The 17,280-nt window shown below is 47.5% G+C and overlaps 2 protein-coding genes across 4 annotated transcripts in view; one reads left to right on the top strand and one right to left on the bottom strand.

Annotated features, from left to right (window-relative positions):
• VILL (villin like) overlaps positions 1-3,958 on the top strand; it is a 38,861-nt gene extending 34,903 nt beyond the window's left edge. For both annotated transcript variants that reach the window (XM_075044500.1, XM_075044492.1), the window contains exons 18-20: positions 320-388; positions 1,301-1,552; positions 2,705-3,958. In XM_075044500.1, coding sequence (XP_074900601.1) covers positions 320-388; positions 1,301-1,552; positions 2,705-2,818 — 435 coding nt within the window. In that variant the 3' untranslated portion in view covers positions 2,819-3,958. The remainder of the gene's footprint in view (positions 1-319; positions 389-1,300; positions 1,553-2,704) is intronic.
• Positions 3,959-6,023: 2,065 nt separating this feature from the next.
• The window catches only part of PLCD1 (phospholipase C delta 1), a 57,231-nt gene continuing 45,974 nt past the window's right edge, over positions 6,024-17,280 (bottom strand). For both annotated transcript variants that reach the window (XM_075044523.1, XM_075044514.1), the window contains exons 9-15: positions 15,897-16,064; positions 13,957-14,113; positions 13,521-13,637; positions 11,465-11,643; positions 10,793-10,925; positions 7,523-7,672; positions 6,024-7,142 (exon numbers count right to left, since the gene is read on the bottom strand). In XM_075044523.1, the coding sequence (XP_074900624.1) occupies positions 7,051-7,142; positions 7,523-7,672; positions 10,793-10,925; positions 11,465-11,643; positions 13,521-13,637; positions 13,957-14,113; positions 15,897-16,064 (996 nt within the window). In that variant the 3' untranslated portion in view covers positions 6,024-7,050. The remainder of the gene's footprint in view (positions 7,143-7,522; positions 7,673-10,792; positions 10,926-11,464; positions 11,644-13,520; positions 13,638-13,956; positions 14,114-15,896; positions 16,065-17,280) is intronic.

The following is a 17,280-nucleotide window of genomic DNA, read 5'->3' on the forward strand; positions in this document are numbered from 1 at the left end:
AGAGATTTCAATGCTGTAGTAAATATGATTTCTCTTCATTTGCTTTCTGCTCTCTCAAGTCTTTAAATTTCCTGGTTTCACCCGTTACTGTACAACTGCAAAGGCTAAAGTCCATTTGTTTCTTTGTTTTCAAGTGAAAGCTCAGATTCTGGCACAGTCTCCTGATTCCAGGAGCTGGGATTTGCAGGAGGCACCAGCTGCCACCTGCATGGGCACCACTCCGCTTTAAAATTCATAACATCTCCTGACCCCGATAGGGAACAGGAGCACGTGCTAATTAAAGGCAGCCCGTGCTTCTTACAACTCTCTTTACCTTTAGGATGGCAAGTCTTACGAGGAGATGAAGAACAGCTTAGGAGAGATGGCGGCTATATCCGAGATCAAAGTGGTGAGTTGCTTCTCGACCGTATGGGTGGGAAACGCCTGGGTTTAAACCCCACCGCGTCCCCCAGCCTGTTCGCACGAAGGAGAGGACATAATGATCAGGGCAGGAGTGGGAACCTCAGGCTGTCAGGATCAGAGCTGTGCTCCTCCGTGGAAAGCAGAGGGAGACGTGATTAGTAACTCATAAATACACCCAGATCTCCTGGGGCTTTTCCAGTCCTGCACAGAGGCATTGGTGAGCAGGAGATTGGCCAGCTGCTTTCTAAACTACACACGCAAATAAAAGTGCGTGCAGCTATAAGAGTGTGCAGTTAAGCGTTGTATGAGCAGTTTGCAGTGGTGGGGCCCCTGAGACCCCAGATAAGGAGCCCCTGGTCAGGGAGGACATAGCCCAGTGGGAGATCCTACAAAGCACAGAGGAAACCAGATCCCAAGAGTCCCAAACGTGATTGTCACACGGGATCAGTTCTGCCCTGGACAGGGGCCGGAGGAAGGCTTGAAGGAAGTGGCAGGGGCTTTGAACCATGAGAGATGGCATATCAGGGAGGGTATGCAGGTAATTTAGAAGTTTTAGGCATGGTACATATCTAATCTCACCTTCTGTCCTCCCACATGCACCTTCCCCTGCTGTTACCGTGAGAAGAATGAGACTACAGTGAGTATTTCCAGTTATTTCTAAGGGCTCTCATCAGTGCTGTGCTTTTGGCAGTCCTAACATCACGATGTCACGTTGATGGAGGTGCTGGACTAATGTTTTAGCTCAGACTTTCCCTTTACTGCTTTGGAGCAACAGACCAACAGATAGTCTGTGCCAGAAACAGTCCCCCCAAGCCCAACAGAGAGAAAGGTCCTGGGATAACCCCCAACTTGCTCTGCCAGAGCTTCTCGTCTTGACATGTTTTCCTACCTTTGGCAGGACCTTAATAACATCAGCCTGAACAAGAAAACCCTCAGCATGACCAACTTGGCAGGTTCAAGTATGGCAAGTGCTTCCCCTGAGTATATATCGCACTTGAACCACAGTGACAGCAACAGCTACAGCAATAGCAGCACCTACAACAGCAGCTCTTGCGTGGTGCCCAACGGCGAAGGAATTTACTCCCGAGAGGTGCTGATGAACAAGACGGTGGATGAACTTCCAGAAGGCGTGGATCCTACTAAAAAAGAGGTGACAGCATTGCTGGTTTGATGCCTTTGTAGATTAACCTGGAACTTAGTCACTGGCTAAGTGCACTAGTACTTTAGACTATTAAGTCCTGCTTCAGGTTCAGGGAGATACCAGCTGGACACATGGAGCTTCACGTGAGAGGAAATTGTAGTAGTTTTACCCTACTTGATGTATTTCTTTTTTTTTTTTTTTTTAGGGGAGTGGGGGGAGAAAAATGAGTTTTAAATAGTTACTTTTCAAACTATTTTCTTCTGCTAGAGTTGTTTAATTCTGCCACCCAACCTCTGTCCTTGGAGGGACAGAGAATGAAAAGTGCAGCTCCTGCAAGACAAAGTGACACAGCTGAGAATGAAGCCAGGACTTTCATTTTGCCTGGGCTGTGGGTGTTTGTTTTCATTTGAAACTCCTTCCAGAAGAGATCTCTTTTTTTTTTTTTTTTTTTTTTTTTTGTCAGAAAGCTTGCATTTCAGCAAATCCCATCCAGGGACAGGGAGGAATGCCACATCTCAGATTTCCGATCAACCCAAGGATTTTGGCAACGTCTGTAGCTGAGTCCAAGCAAGCCAATGGGAGGGACAAAGGGGGCTGATTCCCTCTCCTCTCTACGACCCATGTTTGACCAATGTCTTGTCTAAACTAAACCTCCATTTCCCACAGGGTCTTTCTCAGTACCACTGATGAGCCCATTATCTACAGAACCTTCTGTCTTTCTAGCAGCGGGAGTGACTATTTCCAGTGGAATATTTGGGGGGTGGAACCGAGCGAGGGGGAGATGCTTTCACTGTGAATCACTACCTAAGAAACCACCCAAACCTTTGGCCAGCAGAACATCACCGATGCACCATGAATTGTCCTGGCATCCATATGATTAGCAGGCACCAAATTCCAGCCAGAGCATGCTAACCCCTCAAAACCAGAGCATTCCTTTGGGCTGGTGGGCTTTTATTCCCCTGGTACTTTGGGAAGCGGGATGAGGAACAGTTGCTGGGACGTTCCATTTCCCACCATGAGGACAGGCAGTAGGACAGGAGCTGTTGGCCTGGAATCGGGGGTCAGCACTGACACAGAGAGGAAGGGGTGCAGCCGATGGGGGTGTCCCGGCCTCTGCAAAAGCCAAAGCTGACCTTTCCTTGCTCTCTCCTCCCGCTGCAGTACTATCTCTCTGATGCTGATTTCCACGATATCTTTGGGAAGTCCAAGGAAGAGTTCTACCAGATGCCCAAATGGAAGCAGCAGAATGAGAAGAAGCAGTGTGGACTCTTCTGAGACCGCAGGGGCCATCCAGCTTCCAGTGACTCTGGGACCAACCCTCACTCTCTTAGGAGCTGCAGGGAAGAAGTACAGACATTTGCTCAACGAACCCAACCCAACATCTCAATCAGGCCAAGCTCCAATGCAGTCATTCCAGCAGCCACTGTTCAGGGGAGGGCTCCTTTCTCCCTGCAAACCCTGAACCTAAGGAGGCAGGAACGTTTCTTCTGCAGGAATGACTTTGCAGGATGTTTTTGCCTCTTTTTGACACTTTATTGCTGATAGCCATGAAGACAAGTGTGTGTCACACAACTGTACTGTAGCCTCTTCTTTCCTCTCCATTTTGCAAATTGCCCCTTGCACAAGGTCATGATCTTCCTTCATTTGTAGACGTTTAAAATTAGGCAAGACAAAGGCTGCTTGCAGCTCCTATGTAAATTCTGGGTGGAGAGAGGAGGGGGAAGCCCTAGAAGGACAGAGGGGGAGCCCTGAGTTCAGGAAAAAGGTAATGGAGTAGCCAGATGTGTGATGGGGTAGCCCATGACATGACACCACCCAGTTCTGCCCCTTCTTACCTTGTAGAAAAACTACTCGCCAAAGAACAGCAGGAATCAGCATGGCTAGCCCAGTGCAGGTAAAACAAATGAGAACCTGGCTTGGAAAAAACCCCACTTATTGAGAACATATTTATTAGCCAGTCTATTTCAAGAGGATGATGAGATTTAGGGCTAGACATAGCTGTTGATTTTGACTCTCTTTTTTTCTCATTCAGATATAGCATCTCCAATCTCACCTAGCCTCCATGTGCACAACTGGCATGTGCAGGTGATCGTAAGAGTCCACCTGCCTGCAGACGAGAGGCTTGAGGAAGCCAGGAGGGATTTGGGTATGACCTGAGACAGAGTGTGTCCCGCAGAGGGTTTTATCAGGGCTTCATCCCTGTGATGTCCTTTGGGCTGAGAGTGCCCGTTCCACGCTGCAAGCTCAGTCTGATTGGGGAGGGGAGGGGGAAATGTGAGCAATTAGTGATTAAGGGATATAACTGTAAACAAAAGGAAGAAACATGTATGTGTAAAAACTCAGAGGTGTGGTTTTGCAGCTTTACTCCATTTCCAGCCTGATCGGTGATTCCAAATAAACAGCCAACCAGCAGCACTGAGAGTGTCCTTGATCAGCGTGTGGGGTAGAACAGTAGTAGAGAAAAGCTCTGCAGGGCCAGAGATCCTTCAAACACCTGGTCTTTAATGGGATTGGGGATTTTTTTTTAAAAAGAAAAGAACAAACTGACAAGGTGTGGTCCCCCTCTGTTCCCAAACACCACATAGCCAGGACCATTTGTCTCCCTATGCCCAGGTACCCTGTTCTTGAAGACACACACACACACACCCCCTCATTGCCCATGGTGGGAACGTGGCTCTTCAGCAGTTGGCCTGAGTGCCCACCCTTGCTGCAGGGATGTGGGGATGGAGCTGAGAAGCTGCAGGAGGCTGTTGGTTGAGGAGCTAAGGGCTCTCATACAACACCCGGGACCATGCAGTAGGTGGGAAGTGTCACCATCTGGCTGGGCTGGAGGCAGGGACCTCCGGCTGATGGGGTCTTCTGGACAGATCTTTATGTTTAAGAATTGGTGGTTACTTCAAATAAGCCACAACCCCATCATTACCTCCACGCTCCTGCCACCATTTCGTCCCATTTCTGCTTGAGGGGCCAGCCCAAAACCCATTTAAACCCCAGGTGCAAAATAAGGTAGGAGTAAAGCAGAGACGTAAATCGGCCGAATTACCTGCATGATTGCTCCTGTTGTGTTCACACTAGATACAAACACTGCACATTATCCCTGTTTCAGCCTCTACTGCCACTGCTGGGAGCAACAATATTTGCACCGCCCTGCTGCAGCATCCTCCTGCCAGCTCCTAAATTAACAAACTGCACGTGCTCCTGAAGAAAATGCAGCAATGCCACCTATCATCAGCCCTGACTGTGGGCCTGACGGGCATCATGCAATGAAATAGAGACCAGTGGAAATATAGCTGGATTAGGGAGATTAGGCCAGTTTGCTACAAATTGCTTTAATTCCTGCTGCCACGATGCTCACCAATGCACGAGTGGAGCGCTCCTGCCAGGACTCAGAAACCAGCACGGGATTTTACAGATAATAGATCCTTCTGATATTTGGGGCTGTTGGAAACTGCTGCTGCTCTCCTCTTCTCATGGGGAAAGTTGGTTTTCCAAGCAACTAGTTGGGTTTCTAGTTCTCCCTGTCCCCCTCTTCACTAGTGCTGGCCACAGCAGACAGGTGAGGGCTGGTTTAGCTCAATAATCCAACTGAAATCTAATCCTGCAACACCAAAAATGCAAATAATTTGTTCTCAGCCAACTCAGCGGGCTGACCCGACTCGCCCCACAAGAGCTGGTGCTGGCACAAGCCAAGGGGCAGGAATGCCTCCGATCGTGCTCAGGCCGCACGGTGCAAGGTCCCTGTGTGGTACAGGGCAGTCCTGGGTATCCTTCGTTCATGATTTTATCCCATGTCTCCTTAAAACAAAATGCTCAGAGCATCCTAGGAGCAGGATGTCCCTGAGTTGGAGTCAAGGATGCTCCAGCCTTGGCCTTCAAATGCGACTCCTGATACAACATGTGCCAGCCCAGAGGTGAGCTAAGAGAGAGCCACGTCACTGCAGGACACCCTGTTCTGACTTGGTGGCCTCTGCCGCTCTTGAACTCATTCAACCGCTGGCTGTTAATTCAGTATGAGCCTTTGCGTTGTGGATATAATTCACATTTAATCTGGCAATGGTTTACAACATCACACAATATTATAGTCAAGAGGAAAAAATCAATGTGTTCAGCAATGATTACTGCAGCATAATAAACTCCAGGTAGGAGTAAATGAAACCCAGTTTTGCAGTGGGCCCAAGGATCACTAAATCCAGGCTATTTTGGAGTCAAAAACAGGTGGGGGAGTGAGTGGACTGGAATTTGTTTAACAGGACATTAACCTCTTTGGTATCAGCCCATCCCCTCCACAGCCAAGCACGAAAAGCTCCAGAAAGACTGACAGCTTTAAGAAATTAAGCAGGTCTATCTCCAGCTTCATGTGTGTTGCATTCAAGTAAGACAAAGAGGCATATAGTGACAAGTAATTGGACTTTTCCAGATTTTTTTACTTTTAATAGTCTAACAATAGTCTAACACATTGTTAGTAACACAGTTAGCACTTCAAATTATATATTATTTTATTTCAACAATATTCCCTCAACTCTGTAGTTGTACTTGAAGAAAAATCACTTGTTACCATAAATACTGTGTTGCTGTTCAAAACACTCTTGCCTGTTTGTGCTAGGTTACCTCTACAGTGCAAGTGTGACCAGACTAACATTTACAACAGTTTCTACTGCCACTTCTTCTGTGTTAAAAATTACGTTTTTCTATAAAAACACAAACAAAGAAAGTTTTACTGCATTACAAAAAAGCCCTACTGTCAGTTGAGCGTATTTCCACTGTCATCAGCAAAAGACATTCTCTGAGGTCCCTTTGAGTGGGTTTCACTTTGGGTCAGAGGGAAATCTGCTGTTCGGCAGCTTGTTTCTCCTTCACAGGATGAGAGGCAGGCTTTGAATGCAAAGCAACCTGGCTGAGAGCCAGGCACAGAGGCAGAGTAGTGTTCGTGTATTTTTTATTATAATACAAAAGGAAAGTCCAGTTATATAACATGAGCCTTTGTAGTGCAGCTTTCTTTTTTAATCTGTAACAGAAAAGAGCAGAATTGTGTCCCCATTTAAGACTTCATTTAGTGAAAGATGGCTAACATCTGAAATTGCAAGAAGTCACCAGGCTTCTGGTCACTGATTTCAGTGGTGAGGTGGATTTTTTTCTTGCACAGATGTTGGGTGTTTTGTCCAGATGTCTGATCGAGCCCAGCCCAAGAGCTGTACTTTGCTAAAAAGGAGTCCCTATCCTCTTGCTAAAAGCAAAATTAAAAAAACCCACACTAAATGAACTAAAAACACAGCTGGATTGGTCGAACAGGTACAAAAGGATTAATCTCAACAGCAGCATCAGGATTTCCAGCACGCAGAATGGAGAAGGTCAATGGCTATTTCACATCAGGGCTCCTGTGGAGCACCATGTGCTGCTCCAGAGAAGGCACTGGGGATTTGCCGGGACCCTGATGTTGACAGACTTCACACGCTGAACTTCTTCTAGGTCTGTAACGAGGTTCACTGTGCCATGAAAGAGCTGAGCTGCTAATCACAGTCCTGGATATTGATGTACACAAAAAGGGTGGAGGAGGAGTACGGATCTCCATTCTTGGTTAGAAGATGGATGTGGCGATAACCTGGAAGCAGAGACGCAGATGGAAAGTGGCCTTTAGTCCGACTGGAAAAATATTTGCTAACATTTGCCAAGACCCTGCAAAAAATCTCCCTGCCTGAGAGCGTTTTGCTCCCTGTTACCCACAGAACAGGCAGGTCTGAGAGGCATGGCTTTGAGCACTGGTAACATATCGCGCCCAAAGCCACTGGTGACAAGGGGATCCCTTCTTCACAGACAGAATTAACAGCTGCCCAATAAACTGTTTATCATCTTGATCATTATCATACCCCAGAGAGAGGACCTGTTCTGACCCAAGGTATGATGGATCTGGACCTCTCATCTAGGACACTGGAGTTTCCCAGAGGGCTCAGTGGTTGTGAGGAACAGGGAGCAGGGCCTTACCTTGCTTCAGACTAGTGAAGGGAAGGGTGTACTGCCCAATGAAGTCATTCTTGGTTGACATGTCAAAGTCTTCTACCACAAACCGGACCAGGGCAAGTGCAGGGATCTCTATGTCAAATGTAAACTCTTCATCCCATTTCGGGTTAAAGCCTGGGCAACATAGACAAGGATGGAGATCAGAGCTGCTCACATATGAGGAAGGAAGTGAGAGATGCTCACAAGCAAAGATGGAGGTCAAAGATGTTGGCAGATAAGGATGGCAGTCAGAGATGCCTGCAAATGGACGTAGACTTTGCCTGACTGCCAACCTAATCTGACACAAGCCAAAGGTCTTAGGAGGTGCTGAGACCATTGTTCCCAGCTCTGATACTGATTTGCTACCTGGTATTAATAAAATCCTTCAGCTTAGGCTGCTTAGTGCAGACCTCAGCACCATGGTCCCAGAAGGCAGCAAGGAGCAGGAGGGAGATGAACTCAGCTCTGCTCCACAGGCTCTCACTGGCTGATACATGGATGTCTTTGGTTGCCATGGGACCAGCTGCAAATTTTTACAGCCCTAAACCAGGGGTGAGCAGAGAGGAGAGCTGTGTCTTTGTGTTGTGACAGCCTTCTGGGGCCTTAAGCCTTGCTGAGAGTTCGAGGTACACCCATCTGTCACCACTCTGTGCCTCAGTTTCCCAATCTGTGAGAAAGGTTAATGAGGAGTGTCTGATTACATAAAGCATCATCAAGTCTGTGGGCAAAATGTTTTATGTCTCCCTGCATAAGGGCAGTGTCTGAGACAGCCAGACTAGCCCTACTTCTCTTATGGGTAAGGATCTCGTGGTCCGGCCTCACAAAGCAAACAAAACCCAGACTGTCACATCAGATGAGAGTTGAAGAGCAAGCTCAGAGCTCTCTCTCCAGGTCACAGCAGGTGCTCTCCGCAGTATCAATAAACCACTCCCCAGAAACAAACAGGAGAAGACAACCTGTTTGAAACCCTGCTGCCATCGGCCCAGCCTGTGCAGAGCAGAAGCCCAAGGACAGCAAAACGTCAGCTCAAGCCTGCTGGTCATGGAGGGTCTGCGGACGATTCGGCAGGAGGCAGGGATATTTCAGCTGGCCCTGAAGGTGCTGAGATGGGCCCATGGATAGTGCCATAGCAAACTACCTGTGCTGGGTCGGTGCGCTTTATTTGGACTTTCATAAGATTAAATCAACTGAGCTGTTCAGATAACACACATCTGTTCTTGACGTCCTTCGACCATGGGGAAAAAAAACGGTGTTGCTGATCCCATGGGAGCAGAAACCATGAAAGTTGAGGTCATCAGTTGAAAGTTGAAAGACATCAGTCCTAGGACAGTAAGTTTCACTGTACTGACATCTTGGGGGGGGGGGGGGATTTTCAACCCACTTCAGAGCCACAGTGAGATGCTCCGAGCTGCTGAGCCAGCAGGTCCCCACAGCCTCTCGAGCTCCACAGCTGCACCGCCGTGACCTGACCTGTGCCCACAGCCCCTGCTTCAGTCCCACCAACAGAGAATCAGAGAATCATTTAGGTTGGAAAAGACCCTTAAGATCATTGAGTCCAACCATAAAATGCCAAACCAGGTGAGCTGCTGAAGCATGGTCACCTATCTGAAACCTCAGCCCATGAAAGGCAACCCCTTCTCTGCAGCTGCCCCTTTCCAACATTGATGTTTTCATTGTTTGATTCACTTTCCATTGGGCAACACTCCCTCCAGCATCACTCCAGTATCATTCCAGCCAGCCGAGGGCTGGCCATGGGGCCGGGTGTGCTGAGCAGCCCCAAGGAACAGGCCTGGCAGGTCTGGAATGTTCCCTACACAGCTTTCACTCTAGACATTATAAAAATTATTGTAGGTGACGGAAATGGCCGTGAGCTTTAGGAGCCAGGCCAGATTTACTCAAACAGGAAAGAGGAAAAGGGAAACATTGTTAGCAGGGAGGAAAATATGCGTTGGCTTTCTAGCGCTTGGCTCTTAGTCCACACAGAAAAGCAGAGTGTGTATGTGTATGTGTGTACCTGTGTATTTGTCAGCAGGAGGGTGAGGACTGATTTTTCAGATTCCTACTCCCTCATTAATCCCACAGGAGAGAGGGCTGAACTTGCCCTCTGCAAACTCAGAAGGCCACAATATTCAGACCCTCACTGCATGGAGGAAAATCACAGCCATGTTTGACCAATGAGAAATGGCCCACAGGAAGGTGAAATGTCTGTGAGATTTCTTGAGGTCAGTGCTGGGTAAGGCTTGAGCCTGGCTCTTTGGAGACAGGGGCTTATGGCTTTCACGCCTCACCTGTAACATTGCTGTGGTGTACATTAATTTAGCACCAGTGCCGCTTTGTCCAAGAGGATGAGCAGATGCAGTGTCCCTGCCTTGTGAGAAGGCTCTGAGCTACAGGAAACAGTCTCCTTTTACTCAGACTATGTTACACACAAAAAGAGGCTGAGAGAGGTCCAGTTATCCAACGTGGAGAATGCTAAGGGGGTTATTATTGCCATCCTCCACTACCTCCTTAAAGAGAAGATAGAGCCACGTTCTTCTTACAGGTGCACAGCAAAAGCTGGATGCATAATGGGCACAAACTGCAACAGGGGAATTTCTGGTTAAGAATAGGGATATCGTACTTTATCATAAGGTCAGTCAATGACTGGATCACTTGAGAGAGCCCAGAGAGTCTGGGGAATCTTCATCTTTTGAGATATTCAAAATCCATCTGGGCAATACCCTGAGCAACTTGAGTTAACTTTGAGTATGGTCCTGCTTTGGATAGGGGTTGAAACAGACACCTCCAAAATCGCTTGCAACCTCAGTCTTTTGTGAGTTTGTGACACTTTCAGGATAAAATCAGGCTCACAATAAGCCTTCTTTGGGAAGATCTTGGTGGGGACCCATGCATCCCAGGTCAAGTCCAACTGCATGGAGGTAAAGAGCACTTCCAAATCTCTAGCTCTGCAAATCTGGCAGCCAGCCTCAAGACAACTCATATGGCTGATGCCGTTTTGCAGGGAATTTCTGTCTCCAAACATCTTAGAGAGAGAAGAAAAGAAAGAACCCCTGAAAGTAATTCTCCATAGGGACATCAATCTGTGGGGCTAGTTCACGCCACCAGGAGTCTATAACCAGGGTCTCTGCACTGAAGTAGGCCAACAGCACCTCATGTGTCTGCTTAGTGTGGACAGGTCTGGCAAGGAACACTCTGCTACGTGAAATGGAAGGGTTACTGCCCCATGGGAGCACAGCATGGAAGAAAACCCCTTACCATTGTTTTCAATGACTTTGGTCTGCTTCTTGTTGTTATCCTGTTGGACGCCGTGGATCTCTACTGTTACCTTAGGATCAACGATGGAGTTTTTGCTTTTGTTCACCTTGGGCAGCTGCTGACCAGAGATGATCTGTGGAGGAAACAGAGGAAGAGGTCAGAACATCATTAGAAGAGGGGGGGTCCCTGGCAAACTTCCCTCTCCTTCTCCAGGAGTGCAGGACCTGCTGTGACAAGCTGGTGCTGGTCTTTCAGAGCCAGTGTTGTGACATCCTTCAGAGGAAGTTGTCATGAGTCAAAGCACCTAATGAACATTGCTCCAACCCAGCCAGCTGGCTAGGTAGGGGGCAGGCAACTTTTCTAACTGTCCCCACAGTGATCAGAAGATACTTGGAAACAACAGTGGTGACTGTTGACTGCATGTCTGCCTGTATGTTTCTGTAACGACAGCGAATATTGTCATTAACCTCTCCTATTGCCAAACATTAAACATGTGAGTAAGTCCCTGGAGGATGAGACCCCATGCAGGACTGAAGCAGAGACCCCAGCAGTGGGAAATGAGCAGGGTTAGGATAACATTGCCCAGGTGGGACAGGAGAAGGAGAAGGGACAACCTACACACCCCCCCTGCAGGTGGATGCTACTGAGACATTTTCTGATTTCTATTCTTACTTTAAGCAGAAGCTTCTTCTTTGTCCCCCATGTTCCTTCTGTGATGGATTTTGGATTGAATTTGGTTTGCTCATCCCGGAGGAATTCCGGCTTTAAGACATACCCAGAAAACCCATTGTCCTGGAACCGACCCTGGTAGACATCCATTTCTGTGCCTGCTGTCTGGAAATTTAGGGCAACTGCAACATAAATAAATAAATCCAGTCACTTTCAGATAAATCAATGGGTATCTTTTTATACTAATTCTTTTCACATGAAATTGCACTTCATGGACATAAACATCGGCTTTTCCACGTTTCAAACAGCAGTGATAAACTCTGACCCTCCCAGCCTGCTATCCCTGAGGATTTCTTGCATTCAGAGATGTTAGAGACAGGAGGACCCATTACAGCCATCTCATTTGTCCTCCTGCCTTCCACAGCATGAAAAAGTGTCCTGCATTGAATTTATGTCACCTGGTTGAGCAACTGCATCTTTTAGATAAACCTATTCATTTCTACGCTGAAGGAGTTATCTCCTCCAGTGAAGCCAGCAAATCCTTCTCAGATTGTTTCTCTGGCTACTTAGCCTCATTATAAAACCTCCTTTCCAGCTCAGATATGCCTACTTTCATTTGCCATCCTGAGGGGCATTGATGCCTCTGTTGGCTAGACTAGAGAGCTCCTCACTGTCTGAACCCTTCATGTAGGAGTACAGAAGCTGTGATCAAATAATTTCTTTATTGTCTCCTGCCCAAAATAGATCAAGCCTCACTGGTATCCTAACACCAGGCAGATTTCTTGTATTCTTTCCAATCTGCCATCAGTTTTTTAAAAAGCATTAATGTCAAATCTGGAAGCAGTCTCTGTGAACAGTCTCACCAATACCACATAGGGAGTGCACATGGACCCCAGCACCTCCTCAGTACTCCACTGATTTCTCAGGGGTGATGCCAACCTCTTTAGCAACTTCTAAGACAGCTCTAGGACAGATGGCAATTTATCCTGGTCCTGGGTCCTACACACCCTGTAATACTGGAAGGCCAAAAGCATTTTAAAGCACTCCCCTGTTTTTCCACTTGCAAGGAAGACTTTAATAACTGCAGTATACCAGTTTTACTGGGAGCTGCAAGTACTTGGGGTTTCTGAAAAATCTTAATTTGGGTGCCCAAATACTGAATTTGGATCAGATAAGGCACGCAGGTCTGGCCTTAGAGTACCCCAAGGGACCTGATGTTGCCTGCCAGAGACTCTCCTGAGGCCAGACTCGGTGCTGGGGAGACAGGTCAATGGGTTCTACCTGTGCCCCCCACAGGGGCTGCAGGACCTAGCAAGTTCATACGTTGCCAGGCACATCCAGCCCATGCAGGTCTACAAGGCTGGGGGCCAGGAAGCCCTGCATCTGCAGCTTCTCCTGTCTGGCTGGGCCACATAGGCACCACTGGGACATCTCCAACATCCAGCATCACCAAGAGAGCCCAGCATGTCATCACCAGCCTGCCCACTTACCACTACACCAGGTTTCCTGGATGAGAGCTATAACATAATTCACTTAACAGGCTCTGGGACCCTTGTTTTCATCAAATCTCTGAGACATCAATATACTCTCAGGGGCCTCAATGCCCTGGGAGTAGGTATGATGGACTGCTTTGACTACAGCTAACAGCTCAGGCCATGGCTTGGCCCTTATGGTTATGGCCTTGCTCTAGGGCTCAAAAGAGCTGAGTTTGATTTACATCTCTGCCAGAGATTTCAGCACACTTTTCAGTAAGTGACTGTAACTCCTGGCTCTCTCCTCCTTTGTTAAATGGCAATAACTCTGCTTCCAGTGAAACTGCAGGGATGCAAACATTAATGCGCAGGAAAGGCTCTCCTAATGGTTTTGAGGTGGGCCAGAAAATGTTCTATGAAAACTCATTGAACATTGGCTGAAGAGCTGATCTCTCCCAGTGACCACTGAGCCTCTCTGCCTGCAAATGGCTTAAGATCGCACATCTACCTCAATTGAAGACCCTCCATAGACAGCTCATGGGCGACTCAGCCAGGTTGACCCTCTCTGACCTCCCAGTTGCACCCACCGATCTGGCAGCCGACGTTCCACAAGTCGATGGGGTTGTAGTTGGAAGAATCTGTCCTCCAGCCTGCAGGGTAGATCCGGCTCAGGTGCCTGATGTTGTGATGAATAAAACTGGTTCCTACAGAAAAAAAAAAGAAGAAAATGACTCTTTCAGTCATGGGAGCTACTTTTATCTCGTCTTGATGCTGCTGTATATACTGCTTCTCTGCCTAGTGAGTCTGGCTGAATGTGAACTACCTGTATAAAATGCCCTTCTTGGTAACAGCCTCTATGAGATGAAGTTATTCCCACTGTTTCTCAGTGACAGGCATGACCAAAAAGATCATAACCCACATCTTTCAGGATGCCTTTTCCTTGTGCTTAACCACCACTAGCTGTCCTGTGTCACCACTAGCTGGGACAGAGGATGGCCTTTTGCCAGGGCAGAACATACATACCAGACTCCTGGGCTAGTTTCAGAGCTTTGCTCTCTGTGAATGATGACATCTCGTAGAAAGCCCGAGGATGGCTGGGGTCCTCAAAGCCATTGAAATGGACACTCTTGCAGTAGACAACTGTGTCTGAGAGCTCCTTGGCCAGCTTCAAGGTGTCACTCTAAAAGCAGGAGAGCAAGAGGTTTGTGGGGAGTTTCTGCAGTCATACTCAAAAGTAATAATCATGTTTTGTCTAGGACCCCTGGGGCTTCTCTTCTCCACCATCTTCACATGAAAAGCATGCACACTATCAACACTCAGTGGCACCCCTTTGCAGAGAGAAGGTGGAAAAGGGGCAGGCTGCCCTTGCCATGTCCCTTGCCCTGGTTGGAGAGTGCTAATCCCTCCTCTCAGAGCATCACTGCCCTCTCAGGCCCATCCTGGCCTGTCCAATGATATCACTGACTTCCCAAGTGTTACTACCAAGAATATTTAATTTCATCTGGGCCATCCCTCCTTCTGCATTTATCTGCATGTTATTATGTGAACGAGTATTTCAGCTTGGCTATCACAACTCACAAGTGATTAGGGCTACACACAGAGTAGCAACTAACCCAATCAGCCTGTATTGGTGAGCTAAGAGAGGATTTTACACAACAGATGCTTTGCTGTCCCAGCACCCTTGTAACATGATGTTCTCCAAATGGATTCTCTCTTTGTTGGTGGGATACCCTTTCTGCTGTTCTCTGCATGATCACTTGTATTTCAGCATCAATAGCTGCCTCCAGCTGCTAAACTTTACAACACAGCCTTAGCAATGAGTTTTCCTGTCCTGGTCCCAAGCATGCAAACCTAGAAATAAGGAAAAGGGAAGGATGTTTTGGCCTCCATGGGCTTTTTTCCCTTGAACTAGGAAGCTGTCATAATGCTTTGATGCCTCCTACTACACAGCCACATTCACTGGTGCAAGGGTGAAGTGAGAGCCACCAGTTCCCATTAGAGGCAAGAAAAGAAAATGACAGATTTCAAAATTATACACATTATTGACTACAGTTCAGAGAAAGAATTAAGACTCTCAAAGAGTGAGCAAATCAGCAAGGGGAAGCATAGATCAGACCAGATCCAGAGGCAATGTCAGCTTTGCCATCAGTGGGACTGAATGTATTTATATCACCTATGAACCTGGTCTGTAAGGGATATGACCTTCACAATGACCTGCAGTCTGGAAAAATGAATGTCCTCACATAAGGGAGCAAAACACTGGTGTAAAGGCCAGCCTTTTCCTCCCAGAAACAGTTATCCCAATTGCTTTGGTAAGTGGCCACCCCTTCCCCATAGATCTCTAGCTTTTCCCTCCCTCCCTCCTCTGGCCAGTGAGGGTGCAGGTATGTCACAAAAAGTGACTAGAAAAGCACCAGTCTCTGGTAATAAAGGAAGTCATGATGGTCCCATGACAAATAGATTTCTGGAAATCAGAGATAGATTGAACATGTGCCCTTCCACTGCTTCCATAAATGCTACATGGTCTGTCCCAGCTGCAGGGTCCTCCAGCCTCATTTTTGGAAAGAAGCCAACCTTCATGCTTGGCTGGCTCTGCAAGATCTCTGTACTCGGGACAGAGATCATTAAGCTGAGAAAGCACTAGGATCCTTAGCTCCAGAAATTTCAACAATTCACCCTTACATATCCCCAGATGAGTAGCTGAAACCACACTGAGAACTGTGTTAGCTGGGAACATATTAAAAGTGTCTTTCAATTGCTTTTCTTTTTTCTTGTTTTTTAGGCATGGCACAAAACCCACCTAGAAAGTGGTTTCCCAGCATGAGTCATGGGATAGGCTAACAGGACAGGATTTCCTGATGCAGGACTTCAGAGCCTTCTGCAACAGGCAAAGGTCTTGTTTATAGCTTTTCCGCCTCTCCTGGTCTGCCCCTTTTTGTGCCTCAGTTACTTCTTTTACTTACTTTCCCCTTCTGCTGTATCTCGGTCTTTACAGATTCATCTTCAATTTCAGCTGCTTCATCTTCATCAGAGACATCCTCAGCCTCCAGGTTGTTGTTCCCATTTGTTCCGGTGGGGTCCTCCCGCCTGCTCAGCTTCTTGCCTTTCACAAGGATCTTCCCTTTCAGTTGCTGCACAAGGAAAAGTGGACAAAATAGCTGGTGATTAGAAAAGGTTCTGGCCCACCCTGAAGGAGCAAAGATATAACAGCTCCTCAGCTGCAACCAGCACCAGGGCCTTTCAGAGTTGCATCAGTCACTGATTATTATCCACAGATACAGGTAAAAATAAGTCTTTTTCCACTGAGGCCTTGCCCTCCCTCTAGCCCACCCCTGAGACCACAAGCCATGAGTCTGAAAACTGCAGATAGCTCACTGATTCCCCTCTGATACAGAGCTGACCAACCCCTCAACTAGACAACTTAAACTGTTGTGCTGTTAGAGGCAATAAAAATACACAATTTTTTTCAAAACTGAATGTGGCTCAGCAAACAAGGCCAAGCCTGGAGGTCAGAGCTCATGGGAGCTATTCGCGGCACTGCTTCTGCCTCTCTGTGTGGCCCCGTTACTTAATCTACCCCAGTCTCTGCAATGTATGGTTATAAACACATGCACAACTTGGGAAACGGCATGAGATCCATGCAGCGACTGAAGCAGTGCAGCCCTCTGCTCCTCTAGACATTTTAACGGGGAGAGAGGTCCATTAAGTTCTGGACAGGTGCCTCGTGCATAGCAGACATGGGATTTTAATATGTAAGGGATCCTGCAGGTGAAACCTTAGGGTGATGACAGCCTAAGGAAGAGTTCCCAGACACTTCCCAAAGATACCTCCTCTTCTGAAAAGAGCTTCTCCTGGGACTGCTACCATGGTACAACATTAGTCATAACCAGAAGCATGTGCCAACATAACACAGCTGACAGCTGAGCTAATCCGAGGAGCACATTTCTTGTGCTGAATCAACTCTCTCCAGCCACTTTCAAAGTCCACATAAAACCCTCAGGTGAAGGAACACACCAACAGCACATGGTTGCTCGCAGACCACCATACCACTGATGTCTCTCTTACGTATCTCTTGACCGAGGGAGGAAGGCTGAAGCCTGGAGAGGGCTGACTTTGAACGCCAACAAGGCAGCAGCGATGCTGGCAGCAGGGAGCAGTACTGAGAAGAGTGACTGCCTGGGTGCAATCTCTAAGTGTGCAGGTTATGCCTTAAAATTAGGAGCACCCCTAGGCCCTGCAGCTTCCAGTGAGGTCAGTGGGAGATTTGCTGCCACCTGGACGTGTTCAGTACTCCTTTGGAGGGTGTTAGTTACTCCAGAAAAATGCAATCTCGGAATTAGTCATTAC

This window comes from Buteo buteo, chromosome 2, assembly GCF_964188355.1.
Source record: "Buteo buteo chromosome 2, bButBut1.hap1.1, whole genome shotgun sequence".
NCBI classification, from domain to species: Eukaryota; Metazoa; Chordata; class Aves; order Accipitriformes; family Accipitridae; genus Buteo; species Buteo buteo.